Raw genomic sequence first — 20,425 nt, 5'->3', positions numbered from 1 at the left:
TTCAGAACTCTTGGCTCTTCACAAAGCTTGCAGGTAGTGAAATGTAAGATGAAGAAAGGATTAAGTCAGGATGACTCACCCACCGAGAGAACAGGTTTCTGTATCCTCTAACTCTACTTTATTCCCACAAAACAAACAAATGTAACAAAGGATATCCTGATAGTCTCTCCTTCAGCTGGGCCCCCCTTCCTGTCTGCCTAGGGTTTCTCCTTGGGACGCCAGGCTGCGGGTGGGTTTTTCGGCGCGGTGATGGACGAGGCAGGGCTCCGGCGCCCCGGCCGAGTTCCGCGGAACAGCGCTGCTCCAAAAGAAGCTTTCATCCGCCAAATTGCCGGCTCTCCTGGGAGCGCTTCACAGCGTGAAACAGCTAGATGTCAGGGCAAAATAGCTGAAGAGGTTGTTCCAAAAGCAACAATGTTACGCTGACATTTTTTCATCTTTAGGAACTGATGAGAGATAGTGGAGTTTCTCCTCGATCTCTTGGATTGTGCATTTTGTAATGTTTCCTGAGTGATATAATCACCTCCTTGGCGCCAGCAATTATGGCGTGTCCTATCCCAGTTTTAGTAATGACATCAGGATCAAGAAAATAGACTTCTGGAATCTAGTTGCCTCACAATTCTTAGTCAGTTGCCTGACTATTTTGCACTAAGTAAATCATGCACAATTTTTTCTGGTAACGGGAAATTTCATTATACAAAAATGCCCTTATGCTTTTGATTTATTTTTTTCTATTTGTAAACATACGTCATGTTAATAATTTTATCCTGAGAAACTCTATAGTTCAATTGTTATGATTTGTCCAGAATTTTGAATTTTTTTTTAGTTTAAACATTCATTCTTTTCAAGTTTGGGGAAGGGTTTGTGGAAAGGGTGAGAAAAGGCAGGACATTTTGCCCAATGGATAAATACAGCAGATGAGTTGATACAGCAGAGAAGAAGGTTGGTGGACAAAACCAGTAGAAAGCAATCATCTCCCCTCCCAAATATCTTGTGTCAATTGGAGCATGAAACTTATTCTATGGAGTTGGTTTGTTCTTACAGATAATCTGTAATTGTTGAGAAATTTTGGACTGGCCTTGCTAGATCTACAGATATATAATTCTGCATTGCACTAGGCTGAGTTGTAAGCTTTAATAGAATGATTTGGTCTTGCTCTGTGAGAAGAATTTTACAGAAGATTTTGTTTGCAATACACAGTGATTTTTAACAGCTTTGGCTTGCCAGGTCAGTCACATTTATGAAAAAAATATTTTTCAGCTGCTCTCTCAATTAACTGCATATAATCTGCATGTAGGTTTATTTAATACTGGAAAAAAAATGCCTTGCTACAAGCAATGTAAACTGGAATTTCTGTTACTACATTCCTTCACCAAGAAACACTCATTTCTTTGATGAGGCATGCTTAGCTTAGCACTGTGTGTGGCATCTGAAGACTGTAGCAACCAGTGTTGGAGGTTTTTCTCTCATTTCTAGTTAATTTTTTAATAGTCCTTGAGCATTTTTAGACTCTTGTTTGTTTAGATGTTTTAACAAATGTGTGCTGTATTATATGTGTAGTAACTTTATGCCTCATAGTATTTTCTTTGTTTTATTAATACATAAAGCACTAAATTTATAGCTCTGTATGTTTTGCTTTGTCACATTTGCTTTCAGAATCCATCAGTCATTTACTCAATAGAGATCTTACAGTGACTGGTGGAAACAGACAATATAGGAGCACAAGAGACTGTAACAAGAACATGCTTATATTACAGTAGTAGTTAATGAAAAATGAGACTGTGAATGACGTGTTCCGATGATCTCGAGGATGAGCAGAAGATGAAGTTAATCAAACATGTATTATAGCCAAAATGGGATGTGTTCTTAATCTATGTACTAATTTTTAGAAGGCAAACCTGCAACACTGCATTTGAAGTCAGATTTCTGATGGTCTGCCATTAACAGCTGTTGGTAGTGCTACAGCAGGCTGAAATAGAAAACTGGAGATAAACAATAGTAAATGTAAGGGTCTTCAACATGTGCTCAAATATAAATACAATAAACTGATATAGATGTTATTATGACTGAAAAGTCAAGCACAAAATCCAAGATTGCATTTGACTTTGGCACTTTGGTTTAGTCCCGTGCTTAAATATTTTCATGCTTTACCTATGTGGTTCTATATTATTTTTACTTCACTGAGAACTCAAAACAAATGCAACTCAATTAATGAGATATTCAGTATTTTATAATTTTCTTGCTTCTCATTATATGGTCACATGCTTTATTGACAATGTGCTGTAAATTTTTGTTTACAATGTGTTGTAAAAGCAGCTCTAATGCTTTCATTAGCTTTTCTGTGCTGCTCACCATTAGACACTTTACTGCTTCTCACAGATGATAAATTAATTTTTGACTCACCCTTGTGATAGAAGGAATTGTATCGTCCTTACTTAGTAGGTATTAAACCACAGAGATTAAAGTGAAAGTATTACCTAACTCAAACATTCAAAACACGTTGTCCAGGACTTTGTTGTTTTTTTTTTTATCCATCTCCATGGCATGGAATTAGTCTTGCATCCAGAGCATTTTTCAATGAAACAGTGAGCAAATGATGAGGAGCTGGGTTACAAGGGAAATGTAGCACTCCTACTTGCTTCTTCTTACCCTTTTCCATTGGCATTCACTTTTAGCACTCCCAGAGAGAGAGCAGGGGATCTGATGGACCTTTGATCCATCCTGAGCAGTAGCTGCTCAGAGGTTCTGAGTTAATCTGTGTTGTGAGTGTTGATGGCTTAAGTTGTGAGTGTTGATGGCTTAAGCATATGGATACCTCAAGCAGGAAAAATACTTAACTAGTGATGCATGATGAACCAGTCCCTTGGTGTAAGTGACTGATTCATTACCAGGGGCTTTGCAGCTTGAGCAATTGTTTCCAGTTCCTGATAATAAAATCACTCTTTGATCAGTACCTATCTTCTGTGGTGAAAGACACAAACTCCCTCCCACAACAGGAGCTTCTTCCTCAGAGTCCTCTGAGACTCTGGGCAAGACAGGAGATGTTAAAAAAAACAACACTTCAGACTTTTTCAATAATTCTGATACATGAGGTGACAGACTTGAGTTTGGCCTATACTTATAACTTCTTGAAATTTATGAGAAGGTTCACAGAATCTGTAAAAAATCACAACATTTTGTAGACATTTTGCTAAAGCCTACTTTGTACAGCAAAATATGAGCACTAGAATATCTCAAAAACAGTTCCAAGAACATTTTAAATATGAAAAGATATCATTTCCTCTGTCACTTTCTATCAACAGTTGACCCTCTTCCCTCTTAAAAACTTGGGAAGAAAATTGCAGCACAGAATTTAGCAATTTAGCAGCAAAAAACCACAATTCCAAACAGTGGAACACCAATCAGCCCTCCTAGATAATGCTATTAGGCATTGTAATAATACATTTAACATTAAAATGATCTCCTAAAAATCTGGAAAAACAAGACCCAAATTATTCATTTTTGTAGATTATAATTTGCTTTGGACTATTGACATGAATTGTCTTTGACGTTACATGCACTCAGCGAATGTGCTTAAGGTCTAATACAAGTGTAAGTGTGTATGCACAACATAATTCATCTCAGAAATCTTCCAAGGTTAGCTCCTGAACTTGTTACCCTTTCAAGGTTGTTGTCGGGATGTGACAAAGAACTTCCAGAACTTAAATCACTACCAATGCCTTAATACATTTGGTAGAAGTCTAGGGAAGAGGAAGCGAAAAAATTAGCACATTTGGTAAACTAAATACAAAAATACAGTATAAAATAAAAATAATTAAATATTTAAAAAAATAGAAACAAAAAAATCCAATACCCAGAATTTAAAGAACTGAAAGGAACTGAAGTGGAAAGGATAAAACAATTTTTCTAAACTAAAGTATAAAAATTTAGAACTCTGAAGGTCTTAGTACCTTGAGCTTTCACCCTTTACAAAATATATAGCTTGCCTTCAATGATAATTACTATTAACATATCCCAACACAAATTCTTGTGGAAGTAGAATTTGTTTGCAATTAATTGCCAGCAATTACTTATTGCAATGAGAAAAATACTACAATGGTGTGAGAGAAAAAAAAAGTTTCCTGTCAAATATAATTATGTGTCCTTTATCTAGAGCTTTCATTGTCATGGGCAATCTAGAACAATACCTAAAGAAACACCTGCAATTTCTTATCTAGCTGTCTCCTGTCCACATCCTCTGAAGCTGGCCTTGATTTCATGTTGATATTGATGTGTGCACATTGTACTGTGCACAAAACAAATCATCTTCTGTGTGCATGGTCCCTGTCATTTGGGCTTTAGAGCTTCTTCTGTTTGGGCCTTTTTGTCCACAACACTTATCCACTTTCTTCAATGCACAATTTTTGAAGAAATTGTTCCTTAAGGTCAGCTGTGCAAAGAGTTGATAATTATGAACTAAGTGATGCTGAGGATTGCAGGTCCTCTTGTCATAATAGTCACACCTCCTGGCTCACTGGATCTCTTTCTGAGAAGGACCTGGGCATTTTTGAATGAATCCAGAGAAGGCCACAAAGAAGATCAGAGGGCTGGAGCACCTCTTCTACGGGGATGAGCTGAGAGAGCTGAGCTTGTTCAGCTTGGAGAAGAGAAGGGAGACTTAGAACACCAGGGAGACATTAGAACACATTCCAGTACCTGATGGGGACCTACAAGAACAATCAAAGAAGGCATTGTATGAGAGAATGTAGTGACAAGAGACAAGGTAATGGCTTTAAGATGAAGAAGGATAAGTTTAGATTAAATGTTAGCAAGAAACTCCTCATTTTGAGGACGGTAAACCCCTGTAACAGGTTGCCCAGAAACGTTGTGAATGCCCCATGCCTGGAAGTGTTCAGGTTGGTCAGGTTGGATGGAGATCTAAAAAAACCTGATCTGATGGGAAGGTGTATTCCTTCTCATGGCAGGTAGGCTGAAATGAGATCATTTTTTGGTTGCTTCCAAACCAAACCAGTCTATGGTTCTATCATTCTGTGCTGTATTTTCTGGTATGGGGAAATAGCAAGAAGTAACCACAAGCCCTTAGGCTTGCCACCTTCTGTCACAGGTACTCCTTGTAAAAGGTCTTTGCCACTAATCACAGGGTAGGTGTAACCATATCTTCTGTGACCTAGCATTTATCACCATCGGGGCTGTATATGATGATGTTTCAGAAAGACGTGTTTTGCTGGGAAGGTTCCTAATGCATATTAATGTTATGGCTTGGAATGTTTTACCCATTATATGGACCCTGTATTTTCATCAGTACCGTAGGGTTTAAATGCATTTAAATACTATAGGTCTGGGAAACTCCCTGTTTTCCTACATTTGCTTTATCATACCAGTAATTAATAAAGAATATAAGCAATTTAATTGCTTTTGATGATGGCATTTGAATGGATTCACAGAAAGAGGAGGCTGAGCACTTTCAGTGTATTGAATTTTCCATCTGTGGCACAAGTTTGGTTCTCAACCATGTTCTGCTAATATCTTAGGGAAACTGCCTTTTAACTAGAGTTAGGAAATATGCTTGGTGGATGGTGTGCGTATTTTCATTAATTGAAAAGTAAGCATTTTTATATGCTTTGAAATTTTATTCTACTACATTTAAAGTAAGAGAAAATTAATGGCACTGTGTATTACAGTAAATTCATGCCATGGAAGTAACCACAAGCCCTTAGGCTTGCCACCTTCTGTCACAGGTACTCCTTGTAAAAGGTCTTTGCCACTAATCACAGGGTAGGTGTAACCATATCTTCTGTGACCTAGCATTTATCACCATCGGGGCTGTATATGATGATGTTTCAGAAAGACGTGTTTTGCTGGGAAGGTTCCTAATGCATATTAATGTTATGGCTTGGAATGTTTTACCCATTATATGGACCCTGTATTTTCATCAGTACCGTAGGGTTTAAATGCATTTAAATACTATAGGTCTGGGAAACTCCCTGTTTTCCTACATTTGCTTTATCATACCAGTAATTAATAAAGAATATAAGCAATTTAATTGCTTTTGATGATGGCATTTGACTGGATTCACAGAAAGAGGAGGCTGAGCACTTTCAGTGTATTGAATTTTCCATCTGTGGCACAAGTTTGGTTCTCAACCATGTTCTGCTAATATCTTAGGGAAACTGCCTTTTAACTAGAGTTAGGAAATATGCTTGGTGGATGGTGTGCGTATTTTCATTAATTGAAAAGTAAGCATTTTTATATGCTTTGAAATTTTATTCTACTACATTTAAAGTAAGAGAAAATTAATGGTATTACAGTAAATTCATGCCAAATGGTCACACTTGAGTTGATTTTGTATCCCAGCATCCAAATACTGCCCAGAAGGTAGTAGCGCAGAAAGAGAAGTTGGTATATTTGGACCAAAACTCACCCTGGAAAGAAAAACTATTTTTCTTGAACTTGAATAAACTAGGTAAAGTGACTTTTTAAAAAAGATCTGAAGATAGTTCTGTATTTATGCCATCCAGAGGAACAGGCCAAAGAAGTGAGTGCATGGGAATCTTACAAAAAGTTTGGTGAGACCAGGTGCTGGACTTGGGTCAGGGTAACACCTGAAGGGATGAACAGATCAAGGGCAGCTCGGTGAGTTGGACTCATAAGAAGGACTTATGAGGCTGGACATGACCCAGCCATGGGCACTCCCAGCCCAGAGAGCCACACGTGTCCTGGGCTGCATCCAGAGCAGGGTGGGCAGCAGGGCAGGGAGGGGATTCTGCCCCTCTGCTCTGCTGAGACCCCACCTGCAGGGCTGCAGCAGCTCTGGGGTCACAGCACAGGAAGGACATGGACCTGCTGGAGGGAGTCCAGAGGAGGAACAAAGGTGATGAGAGGGATAGAGCAACTCTCCTATTAGGAAATACTAAGAGAGTTAGGTTTGTACAGCCTGGAAAAGAAAAGAATTTGGGGTGACCTAATTGCAGTCTTCAAGTACCCAAAGGGAATTTACTGGAAGGATGGAGAGAGACTATTCACAAGAGCATATGAATTCACAGGACAAGGGAGAGAGGCTCCAAAGTGAAAGCAAGTAGGTTTGGATTAGATATTAGGAAAAAAATTCTTTACTGTGAGGGTGGTGAGACACTGGAACAGGTTGCCCAGGAAAGTTGTGGATTCCCCATCCCTGGGGAATCATAAACTCACTTAATGACTTAAGTGAATGGTGACAGATAGACTGCAATCAAATAATGACAGTAATAGAATGGAGAACCATCAGTCCAGCTGAGACTGTAATCCCTGAAATGCAGTTGAAGTGTACCTGCAGCAGTGGCATATGGGGGTGGCAGGGACCAGAAGGCTTGTGGGGTACTTGGAGCACCCCAGGGCTTGCTACCTAGTCTTTCTCATGTCTGGATCAAGTGGTTATGTTTTTCAGCGTTCTTTTTTTCAGACTGCCCAAAATACTTCTAATTCTCAAACTGTCACAGATTTTAGCAGAAGCATTGGGAAAAAAATAATTACTGTCTTGGTGGCTTTTTTGTTATCTAAAAGTGGAAATATTAATCCCCTTAGGTCTATTAGATCAGAAGAACCATACAAAGTGACTTAAATCTAGTAAAAGCATGAACAGATTACCACATTTCTTGGAAATTATTTTTTCTTTCATTTCTCTTGTGGTTCTTGTTTGAATTGTTGTTATACTAAAATAAGACAACTATTTCAGCTACAAAGAAACATCAAAACATCAAATCAATATGATAGGATCTGGAATCTGGAATTCAGTTTGAGCATCACATTAGTAGAAAGATGTTCACTCCCAAGACCAAGTTTGGAGACTGAAACTTGCCAGGTGAAGGATGACATTCTCTCTAAGGAAAAAAATAAAAAGAATAACAAAAGGAATCCCAGTACAACTGAGCATAACACACAAGTTGATGAAATAGGTGCCTTAGAAAAAAGTTTCATGCCAAATGGATAGACCACTGAGTAATAATTAGGAATAATGAGGTGATATTGTGGAAAGCACATCTTCAGTTGAGTACCAGGAAACAATTCAAAGCTAAAGTACCAAAGAAATTAAATAGTCTTCACAGGAAACTTCTTGCTTGGAAACTTTATAACAAAACATGAAGCAGTTTGTTTTGAGAGACTGGATTTCCTGAGATGCTTGCTAGGAAAACATGACACAGAAGATAAATAGATAGTCAGAGTTCCTTTGTTAACATGTCCGAGTTGACCAGTTCCTACAAACCAGTCAGCTTCATTGTTTTTTTGTGCTACACTTCTTCTATTTGTCTGTTTCCTGGGCTTTTAATACTAAGTCTTGTAATTTTAGACCTAATATTGAGCCTTGTACACTCAAATGTTTCTAAAAATAGTTAATGCCAAGAGCAAAAGCCAAGTTCTGCTGCTAAAAACAAATCACAAAATGCCATGTTTTATTCTTTTGCTTGGAATTTTGATACAGGAAAATCTATCCACATCGCTTCTAAATATGGAGTTAATCATAGGGCTTGCTTTCAGAATCGCTGAACTGGAAACTCAAAGCCACAAACAGATAGTTGGCTTGAATTCTACAGTGGTACATGAAAATTCAGATTTAGATCATATGTTCCTTTTAAAATAATTTGGTTACAATTGACTGGAAATGTTTTAAGTAATGGAAGGCAAAAATTTTTCTTAAATTTGCTACAAAGAAATAAAAATATCAGTTCATATATAAACACTTTTTTCTTCAAAGGTAGAGAGTAGGGATTATATTCCTTCCAAAACATCAATGTAAATATTTTTCTTTTTCTTTCCTCATTTTACTGAGGACTTTTTTTGAGGTTTTTTTTTGGTTGTGTTTTTGTGTGTTTTTTGTTTGTTTTGGTCTTTTTTGGTTTTCAGGTGTTTTTTTTTAAACTAGTGCTGGGGGAAAAGACAGAAAGAAAGGCCATAACCATATGTGGACTCTTCTGCTCTGCTAGGTAGACACTGTCAGTAAGGAAACATTTTAAAAGGTCTTAAACAAATAATTAACCTGATATTCAATTATATAAATCCAGTGATTTAGTTTTACTTGATTTTTACTTGGGTTTTTTTTTCTGATGCTGCAGGTTAGCCTATCCAACATCTAAAATCTTCTTGGAGCCTGTGGCAGGAGCAGACTAGTGACAACTTATTTCTTTATGATAAAGAAAATTCTAAAGTTTCATGTCACACCTAGGAGAAACTATGATACACAAAAAAAAAGGGACACCCAAGTCAGCTCTTGTCACAACTTAATGCTTAGTTTATTAATAAGCAATTAAAAGGCCCAAGTGAAATCACAAATACCTACCAAGCAATCTTAGATACAGGCACACTCTGGCCTTTCTCTACAATCCTCCATATTCATGGTGCATGCCATCAGCTGTGGTGACCCACTGCTCATTTAAATCTGAAGCAATAAATTCAGATTCTGCTTTTGAAGGCAGCATCCGTTCCTTTCCTTTCTCCAGTTGCTAAGGCTTCCCTCCTCGGGCGTGGGCTCCTGTCCTGGGGCACAAACAATAAATAGTTTACCCTTTCCTTGAAACCTTATAGTTTTATTACCTGGCTTTTGCTCTAAATTATATCCTGCTCAAAGGGAGTTGCTGCAGGGCAGGTCTTCTCTGATATTTCAGTGAATTACAGCTGCTACACCAAATGCACCTATTTTGTGTAATATTGGGATTTTGCTCCCAGGTGAAAAAACAGGACACTACTTCTTGGAAGTGAGGACATTGAGATGTGTATATAGGTCATAGCACAGATGGCTGGAGAGATTGCTTGACACTAGGACAATGGACTCCTTTGATGGGGGGAAAAAATTGCTCCTCTAGAACTTGCCTGTCCCTCTGTAATGCTAAAGATGGCCTTAAAAGATAAGATGTCCCCAAGAGATTCAATTAATTTGGCTCTCCCTCCCTGTAGTTTCCAAGATGAAAGTGGGAAGACACTTAAAGGGGAATAGCAGGAGTATAATTTGCATTCTTAAAAAGTCTAGTAAGTTCTTCATTTTAGGGTGAAATTTATTTCCTTCTCTCTTCTACTATTGCATATTTCTCTAAAAATAAAAACCACACAAAAAATAAAGAAAATACCCCCCCTGAAAAAAAAATGCTGCGGGATTAGTGCTAAATTCTCAGTACTAAGGAAAACCAACATTAAGATTTTCTATTCAGCCTTAATTACAGCGTCTTGGGTATAATGATTATGATGCCATTATTCCTTATGTAACTAAAATCTATATTTTATATACAGGCCTCCACATTTTTTTCTTTTAGCAGCATGGCAGAGAGTAGGAAAACATTCTTTAGGGACTTAAAAGGAAGTCCACAGTTTCTTTCAATATGCAAAGAAGCTCTGCAGTCCTTAACAATGAAGAAGTGCTTCTAAGATTCAGGATCAGGATCCAGAACCTCTCTTGTTCTTGCCACAGAGCCCTAGTATTGTCTGAAGCAAACCTCTAATAATCTTCCTAAAGTTTTCTTGTGGTGTTATTTGTACTTGTTGCGTTAGGAGCACAAGGAAGATCACCCATGAATGTTTACAAATCACTCAGTTTTGTCCCCATCTTAGTACAGAGCGTGGATGACAGAAAGTGGGCAGGAAGTGCAAACAAAATGAATAGCCAAACAAGGAAAAAAAGTCTGAATTTCATCTCATGTCAAGTTTGTCAGCATTGAACACTGAATAAGGCAGGCTCTAAAGATAAACACTATCCACTAATGCCTTAAAACATTTTGTCAAAATGCAGACACAAAAGTTGCTGAATTATCATTAACTTTTCAGGGCTTTGGCATCTCTGGAGTTGCAGCAAAGCTCTTTGAACATATAAAAATCTGTGATGTCTGTGCCAAATGCTCCTGTCACCAAAGGCAGTTTGAGTTTGCATGCATTATGCAAAGTGCCTAGAGCTGGCTGCAGAGCAATGGTGTAAAATTCTGTCTTTAAATTGCCACTTAGTCATTGTGAAATGAAAGCAAAAGAGTTCCTATCCTCTTTATTAACAACTTCCATGAAGATGTTGTTCTGTTTCTCTGTTCTTTCTAATTCACAGCATATTCTTTCTGTGGCTTAAAACTTATTGAGAGTGAAAAGATTAATATGAAGCAGGGACAGCTGACTTTTAGCAATTTCTGTTCAGTCAAGTTAAAGAGCCTATCCTAATTTGTGTCTTAAACTTTAGAATTTTTCAGTATATGCAACAACAAAGAGCAAAGAACTGGTGTGTAAGTGTTCAATTCCCCATTCTGATTCTCTCTTCTTTTGATACAGTGTAGTCAGAAGTAAAGTTTCTTAAAAATAAGAGTTGTGATTCAAAGACACTTAACTACTATAACATTTCAGAAACTTTTTAATATAAAACCAATAGGTAAAATAAAATAGGTTTCTGGAAAAAAGTTTTCTATTCGCACTTTCCTTTCACTGTATAGCTGAACACTATTTTTCTTGATGATTATTTTCAGAAAAGTCATTTTCTTGGAACAGCACGAGGCAAATCCAGCTGATCTGTTTGGATCCTGTTTTTTGCTTTTTACACCCATCTAGTGGTCGCCACGCAGTACAACAGGATAAAATTTTTGTTGCAACAGCAATGTCTTGAACAAGCTTGTCTTTACCTGGTGATGCAAACCAAAGGACCTCCCCCAGGTGGTGAAACTGCAGGTCAACCTAAAACACTACTAAATTTTAAAAATTGACTATGTTACAACCTGACAGTGAAATCATTTGTAGAAGCCTGCCTTAGTTTCCTGACTGGAAGAAACAAGACTGGTAATATAATATTCATGTGATGTCCACAAAAGGGGGATGAAGAAAACTGCAAATAAAACCATATTTCATTAATCCAACTGAATCCGCTTTATTCAGTTGAATATTTAAGTCCACTGTTAAAGAAATCAATTTAGTATTAACTTTTTATTCAAAATTTTCATTCTGTGAGAGGGACTTACATTAGTATTCATTTATTTAAATCCAGCCTTCAACTTTTGTTTTAAAGTTCCCAGGCAAACTCATATATATTTGAAATGATACTGCCATTGCAGAAATTAGTCTTACTGAGAACAGTCCTCTGTTTTACCTAAAATTGCAGGAATTATCTGCCTTCCTGCCCTCAATAGAAAAACAAAATATACAGACTTGTATTGATTAAGAGTTTGTGTTTTCTTGAAGTTTAAAGGGCATAAAAGTTATCCAAGAAACAAAATATTAATGTTTGTTAGGAAATTTGGATATGATGAGCTAAACCCTTCATTAGCATTTTGATTATTTTGTGCTCCTGCAATATTTAGGAATTCAAGTTAAAAAGATATTGATTGATAACAGGTAGTAGTAGCCACGCTAGTAACAATGGTGGTGTGGTTATGAACTAATGACACTAGAAGCTGTAAAGGACATTTTACCGTGGCGTTCATGGTATCTTGGTCTTTTCAATACATTCTCAAATACTCTTTGTGAGCAGATTTTAGAGTCATCACAAAGATGCAACAAATAGGGAAAATGAAAGGCAAAGAGGAACTGCACAGTCCAAGAGGACTTACAAGGCTGGTGCCAGAAGTCTAATTTGTTGTCTCATGGTTTAAGCTTTCTTAGTTTGAGGTTCATAAAGCAGTAGGACATCTTAAGGCATAGGCATAATCAAATCAAATCTGTCCTAGAAAGAGGTGTATGTGTTTGGATTTACAGACAGGCAGTTGTTCTGAAAACTACAGTGAAAAGAGATTTAAATTACTGTACACACCTGAAGTTTTTTTATAATATTTTCTGGCGTCTTTTTTAAGAGAAACAAACAAACCAAATACATTTGCTCTTCTACATTCAAACTGTAAGTGTTGAATACAAAGAAAATAATACAGTCTGAATGTGGCAGTAAGGTTGCAGTTCTAGAAATATGTGCAAAGTAAAAATAAACAATGAAATAAATCATGAAACAAAAATCTATCCTCTGCCAGGCAGTATGCATCATGTCAAAATAAACAATATATGTTTCTTTGATTAGCTTATTTAAGAAAGGAATAAAAGGTCATGGGAATCCTGTCACTTCAGCAAAGGATTGAAGTGGCAACCTCATTGAAACTTCAGGTTAATGGGAGATAAAACAAGCTGGTACAGAGTAGCATGTACCAGCTGTGACACTTGTGCTAGCCTGAAATCTAATCAGCAGCTGACTTGCACTGCATCTTTTCTTCCGTCCTTACCTGTGTGTGTCCTTCAAATGAACATCGTTTTCAAAATGAATATTTTATATGGGTTCAGCAAAAATGCATAATATGCTCCTAACGCTTATCTATGTTTAAAAAATTATGTGAAAGATCCTCTGTTCATCCCTCATTCCTTAATGCTTTAGCAGTGTTATTTTTGTCCCCATTACTATGGCAAATGAGCCTAGAGAGCTAGTCTTGCTAATCCACACATTTGTAACCTCTCTGATTGCATACCACAAGACTTCCAAACATGAAGCCACATGCTGCAAAAAGCCTCCCTACTGTACCAGAGGGAGCTGTTGGGCTGTCAAGCAACACAGATTGCCATGAACACGTCCTCTCAGCACCACCCACCCTGTACCAGTGTTTAATTGTTTGCAGACTCCCATTCAAGGTCTTTGCACTAATTTTCAAAGCCCTTTGTGGAAATATTACCACCTATGTAAAACAGCATCTATTCTCTCCTCTTTCTTTCTTTTTCCTCCTCCTTCAGCCTCTCTAGAGAAAAGCGTTGTCTAGTAATGATAGGCCTCTTTACCATGCTTCATACCAAACACAACAACCAAAATTGCTGAATCTAAACTGTGTGATTCAAAGACACAAATGGCTACAGAAGTTATTCTGCTTAGCCATTAACAAAGGACTCACTGCTTCCATCTGTCTGTAAAACAGCAAACAGACAGATGTAATGCAGGAAAATGCACTCAAGCACATCCCTATGCCTTAATGCCATCGCAGCACTTTTTTTACTGGGACATATCAGGATTGGGTACTCAATAAGGAAAAAGCCCTCAGCTGTCTTAGCAGTGGGAGACAGGCTAACTGGTGTCCAGCTCAGGAGACTTGGGACCTGAAGAAGTAAATAGTGAAATACCATGTTTCTGCTGGTATAGAGCTCATGGATACTCTACTGCAGAGAAGTAGAAAGCTTCCTGTATTTCTAATAGCATGGGATTTTTCTCTGCCAATTTTCTTTTACTTCAGCCTTGGGGCAATTCTAGTTTATGAGTAAATTTAAAGTATCTCTCTTGTGTGGCTTATGTTTCTTCGTAGCAGTGGACATGACCAGTTCTTTATTTCTCCATTACTATCATGAAGCAGTTAGCTATGATAATTAATCAGAAGGGTGCTTATTATATTTTAAAATTCTTAGGTCAATAACATAAAAAAATTTCTCTTATTTTTGCAGTTTCGATGTAGACAATGGTACATCATCAGGACGAAGTCCCTTGGACCCCATGACAAGCCCTGGGTCAGGGCTAATTCTTCAGGCAAATTTTGTCCACAGCCAACGTAGGGAGTCTTTCCTTTACCGGTCAGACAGTGATTATGATCTGTCTCCAAAGTCCATGTCCAGGAATTCCTCTATTGCCAGTGATATGTAAGTACCTTGTAAAATAATTCTAGTTTATTGTCCTAATTTGTCCAATATCAAAATTTTTGCAGCCACAAGAATTTTCCTCTATTGCCAGTGATATGTAAGTACCTTGTAAAATAATTCTAGTTTATAATTTGTCCAATATCAAGATTTTTGCAGCCACAAGAAAATTTTTTTTAAAGTCAGACTGTAATCACTTATGCTAGCGAAGTAATGGAAAATTGTTTGTTTATTTCTTTAATGAAGATTATACTTGTTCCTGCAGCTTTTTGAAGGATATAATGAGGGTGTTCTTGACATATTTATGCACCCTATTAGCTTTGAAAAAATAGTAATGATAGTCAATACTGGTGTACTAAAACAGTAGGGAGAGCTATTTTCTGGCTCTTTAGTTATTTTCAAGAGAAACAATACAAACTCAATTTATGCTTCTTCATGATTTTAAGAAATATATTACATTGATTTCCAACTGGGTTCCTTTACATTTTTAGACAAAAGATTTACCAGCTGGAAGAAAATAATATATTTGAGAAAGAAAAAATTATTTCAAATATCATCTTAACTAAAAGAAAAAATTCTAACAAAAGACCTTTTTAAGCTTATTCTGTCCTCTCTCACTGTTCTGTGAAGTGTGTATTTTCTGCTAGTAAGTCTTGCTTTTCAAGTATGTGTGGACCCCAGGTTCCATGTGTAGTGGAAGCCATGCAAATTTCTGTTTATTAGTAAGATGCCAAAAATATTTAAATGTTCCATTTTCTAGTCTCTTCTAAGTAGGAGAAATTATTAACTCTTTTTTTTTTTCTTGAATAGCTCCAATTTGCATGGCCACATTGGTGTATATGGTTCAAGTATATATCTAAAATAAAGGATCAGGCTTGTCAGAATACCACAGTGAATGCTGGTTTTTAACGAGGCAAAGACCAGTAGATATTACCTTTAAAAAATAAGAATAAGCACAAAAAAAAGAATAAGGATTTTCACAAAAATGTGTAAAATTAGAGCTGATATTTAATTTAAAGTCATAAATAAACACTCCTATTTTTTTCAGCTTATATAATTTTTAGAACTGTTGTTTTGTTTAATTATAGCTCTTTTTCTATGTAGAGTTTCAAGGTAAGAACATTTCCTGCCTTCAGAAATGGTTTGTGTAAGGTCTATGACTCAGTTAAGATCTCTGCATTGAAATACTCAGTAAGCCTTGTGCCAAATATGACCAGTTTTTATTGAGACAAAATGGGATAGAACAAGAAAAATTCATCTTGCTTTGTTATAAAAAATACGCATTTTTTCTTGGAATAGTAACCCCCTTCCAGAAAATCTTCCTCTGACAGATACCCTTTTTTATGGAGGGAGAAGATTCAAGCTTTTATTATGGCACCTGAACCAGGATAACATTTGTAAAGATTTTTACATTCAGAAGGACAATTCAGCTGACTGCATTGCTTAGATGAGTCATTTCAATGAAAGATTCAATTAGTGCTCCATCCTTGAACTCATAATCCACTTAATTTCCTAGAATTTTGGGTAATATTTCAGCACATGGCAGTAAATTGGATAAACAATATAATTACTGAAAGAGCACACATTCTCCCCCTTTTTTTTCCCCTCTCTATTTTCTTTTCAAAATTTTCTGGAAACACATTTACATATAAAATTTATTTGACCTCACATCTTGATAGATTTTCAAAGTCTCTTGTCACAGAAAAACCTTTGTACTAAGAAGGTAAATATTCCTGCCACTGTTTTGGAGGGGAGCACATTAGGAAATGTAAAAGGCAAGTTGTTCTCACCATGGAATATTAATAATTTTCAATAGGTCTAATTATAATAAGTTTGGCTGTATTACAGAAATTAAGTGAAAAGAAGACATAGAATAAAAGAGGGGAAAGTTTAAAAACATAAAATAGCACAGAATAAAAAATAAAAGTCACAAAACTCCTTATGTATGTATTCAACCATAAACTGAATGTGCTTATAGAAAGAAAACCCATTGAATATTTTTAAAATAATGAAACCATTCTGATGAGGTGGAAGATTAAAGGATTGACAGGGGAAGTACATAAGTTTTAGGTTAGTGTCAAATTTTGCATCTAAATACATGCTTAAGTATTGTTTGTTTTTATACATGAGCAATATTTATTATAAAATATACACATCATTGAGGTAGTGTAAGTCAATTAATTGTACACAGAGTTTATTCTAGATCCCCTGATTCTTCAACCAGCCTCAATATTTCACTTTGTAAAGAAAAAGACAAAGCAAAACTCATATATCTCGTATTTGAAAGGGGTAGAACATAAATTCTGGCATTTCTATTACTCTGAAATACTGAATTTTCCAGTAGCAATGCTTCAAAATTTTAGTCAGGTGTGGAATGTCATGTTAAGACAGCCAGTGGATGGCAGTGCTAAAGTGCTAAATTCATAATGTCATTATTTATTATGTATGCAGCTCCAACCAAGGAAGGGAACAAGTTGTGCTCATTTGCTTGTAAACCCAAAAAGAAAAGATGGGCTTTGCTACAAACAACCTATAAAGTCAAAGTATAAGATGATAACCAAGAGACTAGTACAGTCAGATACTATCCTCAGGAGAAGATACAATGCGAGTCACTATGCTCAAAATAGTAAACCTCACAGGGAAAGCAAATGGAGTTTCATTCAGGGAGTTGGGATGGAAAGTAAAGAAACAAGGGCAGAGAAGGTACAGGTGGAAAGGTTATTTTAAAATCAGAGAATCTAAAGTATATTTTTATGAATTAGTTATGGAAAGAATAAAAGGACGGTGAGTACAAAGTTGCTTTGATGAGAGAAGGTCAGTGGGACAATTGTGGGTGCAGTTTGGCAGAAAAAAACAGATCAGTGTAAAAAAAGAAAAGCACATAAATTGGAGTGGGGATCAGCAATATTGTTTTAATTATCCCGTGGAAGAAATAACATGGCTGTTGAGAATAATAAAAGCAGGACATAGAAATTATACACAGAGATTAGGAAAAGCTGCTAAAGTTTGTGAACTAGAGAGGTGAATAGTTTAGACAGGAAGATACAAGGTCCAAGGCAGATGAGCACAGGTGTGTTGTGAAGCCTGTCTGTGGGATTTCCAGCAGAGAAAAGGATGTGCAAGAGAAAAAGAAGTAACTTAATGAGGCAGTGAGAGGTAGTGAGGCAATACGAGGAATTATAGTACAGGATCTGTGATGAAAGACAGGAAAACAAGTTTAAAGGGAAGGAAAATAAAAAATGGAAAACAAAAAGCCAAACAAACAAACAAACAAAAAAGTTCCCAACAGCAACACAAAGAAAAAAAAAAGTAATATCTAGATGAAAGATATGTAAAATCATTATTGGAAAAATTGTCAGGGCTATATTTGAAGACATTAGTGAAGCAGAGAGCTGTGTGGACGTCTTGGTGAGGTGGTCTGATTAATGCTAACTTGTTTGAACTGCTGTGGCTGTCCAGAACTTGCAAATACAGGAAGAGGTTGAAGTGATAACACTTTTTGTACTCTTTCTTGTTAAGAGATCACTGCCCTGGTTAATGGAGGAAGAGATCAAATTAGTAGAGAATTTCTGTTTTAGCAGAACCCAGGTCTCTAATCAAGTTTAAAAAATAGGTTCCTAGAAAATAAAAAGCCAATAAGGTGTCCACTGCTGAATCACAGCCCATGTTTTATGCCACTCTGAAGGGCAAAAATGTGTGTAATCTCCCAGTGATTCTGAAAAGCAGACCAGAGGATAGCAGTCTAGACCAGAGGACCAAGACATTCTCAGTAGACAAGTCTGTCCAAGCTCACTGTGTTTCCGAGTATAAGACACCTTTTGATCTCTCATTTAAGTCTGTTCTTCTCCCATTTCCACTAGCTCTCAGAACACAGCACAGCACAGATATCTTTGTTTCCTCAGGACTTGGCCAGCTTAACCTCTCATAAAAAAGCAGCTACTGGGGGAGTTTTACAGCTCTCTTTAGAGAAGGACAGCATTGTTTTCTTCATCAGCTTATCACTATAAACTCCAGCTATTATTATTACACAAAATTTGCTGATTTCTATTAAAACTTGCTTGAATGCATTAAAGGAGCAGAACCGAGCCAGGGAATCGAGGGAGCTGCGGGCTCACTGGTATGGTGGTCTGCTAAATGGCCACCACACACCCATTCCATGGACAACCTACTGCTAGGTCAGTAACTTCTGAAGACAGCAGTCTCCCTCTGCTGCTGTCTGTGATAAAAGAAATATCAAGAGAATGAAGTTTTCCCCAGGACGTTTTCCCTACAGCTACAGTTACAGAGTATATATTTAAGTTATGGAGAAAAAACACACCTTTTTCATGAAAGATTCTGGGACAGCAGACAAGACATGTATTTATTGAGAGGAGTAATTGTACTTCAGTTTAAAAAATTAGAAATAATTATCTATTCTCCAGAGAATTTGCAGCTGAAATTCTTTTCAATTATATTCTTCTGTAGGAATCTCTGATATTATTATTTCATGGTCATTACTGGCTGAAAATGAACAGTTAAACTTCAAAGTCCAGCCTGAGCTAAAAAATAAACATTTTCTATGTGTGACTCTGTTTAGAAACAATCTTTAATTTAAAAAATACATTCAATTACTTGAGACATTTCTTTGTTCATATAAAGAAATGTATTTACATCACTTTAGGAAAAGCAGACAAATATTTTACTTCATTGTGTTTTTCTCCTTTTTTTTAAGGGCCTTAAATGAAGTTCCAGGTTGCAACTTAAATTAATCTAAGTAATTTTCAAGTCACTTACAATTTTTTTGAGCTAAAAAAAAAAAAGTAAAAAAAGATGGCTCTGTCCTTTTTGTTTGACACATTGTACAGGTGGAATTCAAAAAAAAGAGCTCAACTTAGAATGCAACTAGCTTAAAGTTGAATAATAAATTTGTCAGGAAAATGAATTATTTTATTTTCAGGAATATTTACTATTCTAATTTATTTATGTTAACTTTATTTATTGATCAGGAAATTGGTTATGTTGGAAAACAAAAAGAAAGCATTTTTGCATGGAGAAGAGTTTATTTGCTTTTAATTCATGGAAGAAGTTTTGTTGATGAAATACAGATATATTTTATTTACTTTCAATCAGTACAGAATTGTCATTGATTTTGTGTGATATTACTAAAACCTTACAATTTTCCAAACATAGCTCTCAGTTGTTAAACACATCACTTTTCCTTTAAATACTTTTAATGTTTTAGGTTTTTTTCTTCCATTCTCTGGAAACAATGGATGTTTAAAGGAAAATAACAAGTTATTACTGAAGTTACAACCAAAACAGACTGAATTCCTACATCTTTTCAGTCACAGATGACATGTTCTTAAAAATATGGTACCAAAACCAATTCTTATCTGGGATTTCAGGTACATCAAAACACCCTGGGCTTGCAACACTGATCAGCAGTGGAGGGAAGGGTGGGCATGTGCATTTTGTGTGCCTGCAGTACTGAAGGATAGGGGCAGTGTGAAGATAGGCAGCTTTGTAAAAAAGGACTTTAATGTTTGTGGGGATCTCTTTTGGACAGTTTTTCTAGCTCTGTGATCACTTACATGCAGAGGTCAAATTTATGTCAAAACCCAGAAGAACATTAGCTGTCATTCCACTCTTCAGGGCACAAACTGAATGCTCTGAATTTTTTTAATGGTACTAATGCTCAGGTAGTTGTAGAGTTCAATCCCTGAAAGTGCACAATCTGAAAATCTGATGCTTTTTTCTTGTTTTTCTTGAAGTCAGCTTGTTTCTTGTTACATACATTTAGGAATCTCTGAATTTAGTTAAGGAACTATCTTTTTTATAAACCTTGAAACTCTCTGTGGCTGGCCGATAG

The 20,425-nt window shown here is 36.4% G+C and overlaps 1 protein-coding gene across 8 annotated transcripts in view; it reads left to right on the top strand.

Moving 5' to 3' along the window:
- The window catches only part of PDE4D (phosphodiesterase 4D), a 314,096-nt gene that overhangs the window by 200,646 nt on the left and 93,025 nt on the right, over positions 1-20,425 (top strand). For 7 of the 8 annotated variants that reach the window (XM_039709602.1, XM_039709604.1, XM_039709608.1 and 4 more), the window contains one exon: positions 14,389-14,580. In XM_039709602.1, coding sequence (XP_039565536.1) covers positions 14,389-14,580 — 192 coding nt within the window. Of the gene's footprint in view, positions 1-14,388; positions 14,581-14,662; positions 14,678-20,425 lie in introns of those variants that run through there. The other variant, XM_039709610.1, reaches the window with a different exon arrangement.

The sequence above is a fragment of the Passer montanus genome, unplaced genomic scaffold, assembly GCF_014805655.1.
Source record: "Passer montanus isolate IOZ18808 unplaced genomic scaffold, ASM1480565v1 scaffold22, whole genome shotgun sequence".
NCBI lineage: Eukaryota > Metazoa > Chordata > Aves > Passeriformes > Passeridae > Passer > Passer montanus.
The sequence above is the reverse complement of the archived record's forward strand: the minus strand, read 5'-3'. Positions and strand labels throughout refer to the sequence as shown.